This window comes from Sinocyclocheilus rhinocerous, unplaced genomic scaffold (genome assembly GCF_001515625.1).
Source record: "Sinocyclocheilus rhinocerous isolate Xijiao unplaced genomic scaffold, SAMN03320098_v1.1 scaffold303, whole genome shotgun sequence".
Classification (NCBI taxonomy): domain Eukaryota; kingdom Metazoa; phylum Chordata; class Actinopteri; order Cypriniformes; family Cyprinidae; genus Sinocyclocheilus; species Sinocyclocheilus rhinocerous.
In genome coordinates, this window is record NW_015656152.1 from 1,453,601 (window position 1) to 1,461,091 (window position 7,491).

A 7,491-nucleotide genomic window follows, 5' to 3' on the forward strand; every position below is an offset into this window, starting at 1 on the left:
CTTTCCATGTTCTGTACAACTTTGATCTCTTTCTTTACATTCTGGCATCCAGAGTTCAGCAATCTGCCGTCTTACTGATTGTCTTGTGGTCTTGAATTGATGATATAGTCTGTATGCATGCAGATATGGAGCAACACTACAGATCCTTGTGCTTGAACCAGCTTTGACATATTCGACCCTCGTTCTATTGTTGCGTTTGGATGCAGAGCAAATGTAGAGACCTTTCTGTCAGGCATATTATGGATCTGAAACAGCCTCAGCGTGGCTCTCGATTCACATGGAGCACAACATTCTCTGTGGATGAAAACAGGGAAAGTGAGCTTACTGTGAAACACTACAATCCCCTGAAACCCACGGCTTAACTACTGCATGGAAAGAATCAGTTTCACATATTCATGTTAAGCGCTTTTGAGCGTCCAAGTTCATGGATGGTGAAAATATCAGAGCAATTTTACAATCGTTTTCTGGGAATCGCAGCGCGCCGTTGAATCCAGCGAGCTGCCAAAGCCTGTTATTGCGCATGGATGGATTAGAAAATGAACACTGTCAGTTTGTCAGCTGCTGTGACAATGGAAATAATTGATTCAAAAAGCCCTTGATAGTGGCACACAAAACAGCAGCTTGTTCTCATGAGAAAGACAAAAGCTTTCAAGTTCATCTAACAATAAAAACTTTGCCATTGTTTACTCACCCTAGTGTCGTTCCAAACTCATCTGTTGCTAATGTCGTTTAAATGAATTGAAAGCATATTTGAACGCGATTTGAGAGCTTTTTTGGAGCTCGACAGAACCAGGCCTCATATGAAAAAGATAATTCTGGACCTTCTGCAAAGCATCACGGAGGAATGAAAGTCACACGACATGAGGGTGAGTGAATGATGACATAATTTTCGTTTTTGGGCAAACTGTTCCTTTAATGCTAAACAGATAAATTAAAAGCCCTGTCTTTATTTGTGTAATTGCCGAGTTTGTATCAGGCAGAAGGACACAATCAGGATCTTAAACGGGACTCCAGATCTCCAGCTGTTGTTTCTTATTTCTCCTAACAGCGTTCTCTGGCTCCCAGATGGCCTCGACAGAGCACTAAACTCTGATCGCACAGTAACATCAGCAGAAGAACACTACATAGAGATGTCTTAAAGGAATAGTTCACCCAAAAATGAAAATTTGCTGAAAATGTAATCACCCTCAGGCCATCAAAGATCCAAGAATTTGTTTCTTCATCTGAAAAGATTATTTATTTTTTTGTAGCATTGCATCACTTGCTCAGCAATGGATCCTCTGCAGTGAATGGGTGCCGTCAGAATGAGAGTCCAAACAACTACATCACAGTAATCCACACCACTCCAGTCCATCAGTTAACATCTTGTGAAGTGAAAAGCTGTGTGCTTGGAAGAAACAAATCCATCATGAAGACGTTTTTAACTTCAAACTGTTGCTTCTGGTTAAAATACAAGTCCTCCATCCATAATATTGCTTTCTCCAGTGAACTAGTAATCTGGTCTGAATTAGGAGAGAAATCTGCACAGACCAAGTATCGTTTTGATTTTAATACGAGCGGACAACAGGCGGTGGACTTTTCACTGGAGGAAGCGTTATTATAGATTATAAACAGACAGTTTGAAGTTAAAATGCCTAAATGATGGATTTATTTTCTACAAACATGCAGCTTTTCACTTCACAAGACATTAACTGATGGACTGGAGTGATGTGGATTACTTGTGGATTATTGAGATGTTTTTATCAGCTGTTTGGACTCTCATTCTGACGGCACCCATTCACTGCAGAGGATCCATTGCTGAGCAAGTGATGTAATGCTACATTTCTCCAAATCTGATGAAGAAACAAACTCATCTACATCTTGGACGGGCTGAGGGTGAGTAGATTTTCAGCAAGGTATTTCTTTAGGATGCTAAAAAATGAACTGACCATTTTCTCGTTAAAGGTGGGGTAAGCGATTTTTCAAAATCGCTTTAGAAAACTGATTCGGGCCGAATAGCAAAACAAACTTGTAGCCAATCAGCGATTATGAGTTCTAAAGTATTTTGTCGCGCCGTGCCACTCGCGTCCGGTGTAGACATGGTGTAACATTGGTTTTGCTTTGTTTCACGGAACTAATTGTTGCCTGGGTTGCGTACGTATGTGTGGGGCGGAGCTATCAAAATAGGGGCGAGACCCTTTTGGGGTAGGGGCGTGTTTGTTATGGTGATTTCAAATGTCAACATTGGCTACCAGAAATCGCTTACCCCACCTTTAAAGTGAAGGGCACTAAACTTGCTTAGTAGCTTTTTCTCCATTGCAATACAAGTCACAAATGTGTGTCAAAACCTTCATTATAGGAATATTCTGGGTTCAATGCAGGGTAAATCTGTAAAATAATGTTGTTTACCAGTAATTTAGACTCCTCCCTCAGTTTATACAGATAAATAAAATGTATGATTACAGTAGTGGACACCTATGGGGTGAGACATTTGGGAAAGTTTAGAAGCAGAAATGTGATGCTTATATTTATAAGTATTTGGATCAACTTTTACGTACAAAACAAAATTGTGTTATTTATCAAAGTTGATTCAGAATGTGTTACTGAATTGCAAGGAAACAAAAGGCATTGGTATAATTTTAGGAATAATATCAAATTCCTTCAGTCAGAACATTTAGTCTCCAAAATGGGTGAATTATGAGTATCAGTTTATCCACTGAACATGCTTAACTAATATCAATATGGTTTAAAATGTTATTCACAATTTATGGAGGTTTCCTGACCTTAGTTCAATGCCCTTATACTGTACATAAATACATAGAACATACATTATGATAGAAATAAATAATATTTCCTCCCCCATTTTCTTCCTAGCATTTCCTATCAAATCTCAATATATAAATAATCAATAAACCCAAAATATAAAATAAAGCAGAATGTTTCTATGTATTCTGAACAAAAAAAAATATTTATTTAGTGGAATCACAAGATTCATTCAGTGACATTTAATACAATACATTTCCATTCCTCTGGAAACCCCCACAAGCAGTTTTACTGAATAAAACCTTAGTGAAATGGTAAATGGAAAAATAAATACTAAAGGGGGAAAAAATAAACAGTGAAGGGTTAGTTAAAGTGTTTTAGCACAAAAAACACACATGCACACATTCCAATTGTCTGAGATCCAACTATAAATGTCTGTACATGAAGGCTGATTTGACATACAGTATTTACAATATTACAATCGTGTATCTCAATCTAGAAATGGAGGCCCCAGTACCAATGATTGCCTTGTTTTACATTGCAACGAGTTTGTTCAGATTTCATTCAGTTCGGTAGTGCTTAGTTTAAATTCCAGTGCCACATTAACATGAGCCAATCTCAGCTCTTTCCTCCGGCTCCGGCTGCAGAGCTGCAAACTGCAGACTTCCTCAGTTCAATTTTCATAAACTGGCTCTCAGAATGTGACGTTGTGGACAAGACCGCTTTCCCTGTTTTCATACCTTTTGACATGGGGATTCGTGTTGCCGTGGAGCGAGATGACTGCACATCCGTTCCGTGCTGAGAAAAAAGGAAATATGAGATCACATTTTAGAGATTTTTTTTTTTCTTCAATTTTTACTAACCATGTGTTTGCCATAGTAAGTGCATCTTGTGTTTGTATTTATGCAGGTTCACTTTTTGTTTCTGAAAATGAAAGTTTTAACCTGTTTATAAAGGGGTCTTAAATGGTCAGTTATTTATGCAAAAAAAAGTTAAAAGCAAAACTAAATATAATATAATAAAATTCAAACAAATATATAGTTTAAATGAATATATAGTTTCATAATACATTTAAAAAACAAAAAATAAATAGGGTGGCCATTCACATAATATGTTATCCTGGAATGTTATTAAGTCTAAGTCTTTACAAATTATATTCATTTTTTCATTTATTCATTATGCTATAATATATATATATATATATACACTTTTCGTTATTTCTTTTTATCTAATATTAAAAACTATTAAATATTTGCAAATGTAAATGATATTTTATTCTTTACAATTGGTGCTTGATTTAGTAGGTTTTGCTAGGCAAGGATAGGAAGGTTAGCCTAGTTCTGGTCACACATTATTCAATTTTATAACAGGTTAAACATGAGGGGACAGGTCAGTTTGTGTCACTATTTAAAGGATTTTCTTGACAAGCTTTCTTGGGTGACAAGCACGTCAGTACATTCCAGTGTTAGTTAACGATAATGGATAGGGAGATTGAATTTGATTTATCTATACCTTGAAAGAGAGCTATCTAGGGAGCAGACACCCCCTGATATCATTTTGAAACATTTCAGAAGCAACTGAAATATAAAAGATTGAATATGATCATTTGGTTTTTAGGGACACAAAATCACAAAGTATTAATTGTTAAATGACTATTTGATTCATTCACTTTTCTATCACAACGTTCCGCATCTTCTAAAATCGTAATGAATCTGGTACTCACCACAGATTGAGTAGACCTGGATGGGGCCGAGGTGATGGGGGTTATTGTGATGCTGCTGGTCATCTTGCCTTGGATCACGTTCCCGACATTAGCTGACGTCTGTCTGGGAGCGCGCAGAACCGTCCCCGTTTGCATCTCTTTGCTGTCTGAACTTACACCATTAGGCCAAACCGTAACTGAGCCACTTCTGTCATCCTGAGGTTTCTTGAACCCTGGTGACCCCAGGTGGATGTGGATCTTGTTGTCCTCTGTGGTTATAATATTGGAGTTGTATTTCCGGATGGGCGTTGGAACCGTCTGCTTTTCAGGGGTCAACTTGAACACGGCCCTGCCCATGGTCATCTCATGGGGTTCTGGGGAGATGGACGCCTGGGAGACTGGAGTTGCGCTAACGGTTATGATGGACAGAGGAGAAGCAGGATGCTCCGAGTAAGAGCCCTTACCCTTCTCTGGAGATTTAGCTCTGGAGATGGCCGTTATAGTGACTGGAGACTTTGTCCGTTCAGCTGGCCCTTCATTGGTTTTGGACTTTGGCAGCATAGAAGTTGGAACGATTGTTATGCGTGGTTTCTGGAGCCCAAGAGTTGGGATGATGGTGGTACTGGAGAAGAAGTCCTCAGCACGTAGACTGGTGATCTCCAACGTGGCAGTGTTGCTCCGATGGTCTGGAGTCACCTTAATATGGAGTGGCTGACCGGGTTTCTGAGACATGGTTAGTTCTGGTGATGAGCGTGATGTTGTTCCATTGACCTCCTGGGTTGATGGAACTTCCTGAGTGATAGTAACAGCTTCTTTCTTCTTCATCCAAGGGTTCCAAGACTTCCTCGTCCCCAACTCTGCAGCTGCCGGCGGGTAACGGTCCAACACAGTTGGCTTCTTGAGGCCTTTCTGCCTCAGACTACTCATGATGTGATTTTCCTCTAGAACAGACTTCTGGATGAACACAGCTGGAGTCTCGTCTTCGATGTGTTCGTTCATGTCTGCGTCGGTCTGTACTGCAGTGGAAGCAAGAGGAACGTCCACAATCCTCCTTCCATTCATGCTGGGTCTAAGGGCACGGCTGTAACGTTTCGTAGCTTCTAACTCTTTGGTTAGTTTGAGAACTTCTTGACTCATGTTTTTCTTTTCATCCTCCTCTTCGATGAACCGCTGCTGGAGAACCGTGTAGTCCACCTGAAGCTGAGATAGTTGATCCTCCTTGTTCATGAGCTCATGAATCTTCTCCTTTAGAGCTTGGACATCGACCTGAAGATCTCTCGTTTTGGCCTCCTCCATCTTGCAGCGTAGTCTCAGCTCAGCTTCTTGGCTTACCAACTCTCCTTTTTCTATGGCCTTGTTCTTGGTGATCTGTGTCTTCATTTCCTCCAGGAGCTGGGAAAGAGAGTTGGCTTTGTCTTGCTCGGTTCTGAACTTCTTCTCAAGCATGTCATACTCATCCTCTGTCTTCAACAAATCGCCCTCCACAACCTCAAGCTGTTTAAGTCGGTTCCTGAGTCTCTCAATCTCCATTGTGAGCTCTTTAACCTTGTTGTCCTCATCAGGATACCCAACTTTGTCTACATTAGCTCTGTTTCTTGAAGATTCCCACTCAGCTTCCTCTTGCTCGTCCATTTTACTTTGTATCTGACATAACTTTATACTGAGATCCTTTCGTTTCTCCTCTTCACTTGCTAGTTTAGATTTCAGGTCATCTTTTTCCTTGGTAAGAGCAGACACTTTCATCTCCATTTCGGACTTCAGTTTAAGAAGCTTCTTACTTTCCTCAATTAGCTTTTCTGTGACCTCCATGACTTTGCATTGCTCAGCTTTAAACAGTTTGTTCATCTCCTCACTTTTCTGCTCTTCCTGTTTGATTCGTTCTGCCATGTTCTTCCTCTCATCCATTAGGATCACAGTGAATGACTTTAGTTTGGTCAAGTCGTCTTTTAAACCCATCTCAGCCTTTTCCAGCCTCGATTCTGAGCACTCAAGTTCTTTGATATGGTTTTTAACTGTTTCCAGCTCACACGCCAAGCTCTTTGTCAAGGTTCTTTCTTTCTCCAGGTTGTTGTGAAGCTGGGCACATTCAGATTTGCTCACATTGAAAGCTCCCTCCAGTTTCTCCAGGTCCACCATCCTCTTTTGCAGTTTTTCAACCTCTAGTTTCAGCTCACGGCTGTGATTTTCCTCATCCTGAAGCCTCCTCTTTAGCTCCTTGCACTGTGCTTCTGTTTTCGTGATCTCCTCATCCTTGCCCTCCATTTCCAGAACTCTCTTTCGAAGGTTCTCCAGCTCGGCCATGAGGCTTGAGTTCCCGCACTCCCCTCTGCTTATTTTGTCCCGCAGGTCCTGAAGGTCCTCCTCAGACTTCTGCAGCGTACGATTGGCCTCCTCCAACTCCTCAATCGTGCGTGACAGGCTGGCCAGCTTCAAACGCAGCTGTCGACTTTCAGACTCCTGCTTGGCCAGCTTGGCGGTCATCTCCTCATGTTCCTGTGAAGATTTGGAGGTCTTATGTTCTAGGTCGAGCTCCAGCCTTTGGATCCTCTGACTGTCTTCTTTAGCTTTGCTGTTGATGAGCTCCAACTGCTGTTCTCTTTCATGTAGCTTCTTGCTGAGATCCTGGACCTTCTGTCTTTGCTGGTCAATCTGTTCAATGTGAAGCTGCCTTTCATCCACCAGCATCAGGGCAAATGATTTCAACTTAACCAACTCCTCCTGAACTTTCTCAAGACGTTTGCTGTGATCCTTGTCCTTGCGAGTCTGGTATGCCTTCTCTTGCTCCAACAGTGTCTTAATTCTGGTGAAATCAAATAGAAAGAAATTCACAATGATTAATTCATATAAAGGGCAAATTGTACAGTCCTTTTTATTAAAGTTAATCAGAAACAACAAAGAGAGAGCAAAGAGAGAGTCAGCCATCGGGTATATTTTATTAAAAAAAAAATATATATATATATTTGTTTATATACTTCACACACACAAACACACTATATATATATATATATATATATATAATTTTTTTTTTTTTTTTTTTTTTATAAAGG

At 40.3% G+C, this 7,491-nt stretch overlaps 1 protein-coding gene across 3 annotated transcripts in view; it reads right to left on the reverse strand.

The window, feature by feature from the left end:
* LOC107719382 (filamin-A-interacting protein 1-like) overlaps positions 1-7,491 on the reverse strand; it is a 34,366-nt gene continuing 26,875 nt past the window's right edge. For 2 of the 3 annotated variants that reach the window (XM_016526793.1, XM_016526791.1), the window contains 2 exons: positions 4,466-7,244; positions 2,960-3,540 (listed from right to left, as the gene is read on the reverse strand). In XM_016526793.1, the coding sequence (XP_016382279.1) occupies positions 3,361-3,540; positions 4,466-7,244 (2,959 nt within the window). In that variant the 3' untranslated portion in view covers positions 2,960-3,360. Of the gene's footprint in view, positions 295-2,959; positions 3,541-4,465; positions 7,245-7,491 lie in introns of those variants that run through there. The other variant, XM_016526792.1, reaches the window with a different exon arrangement.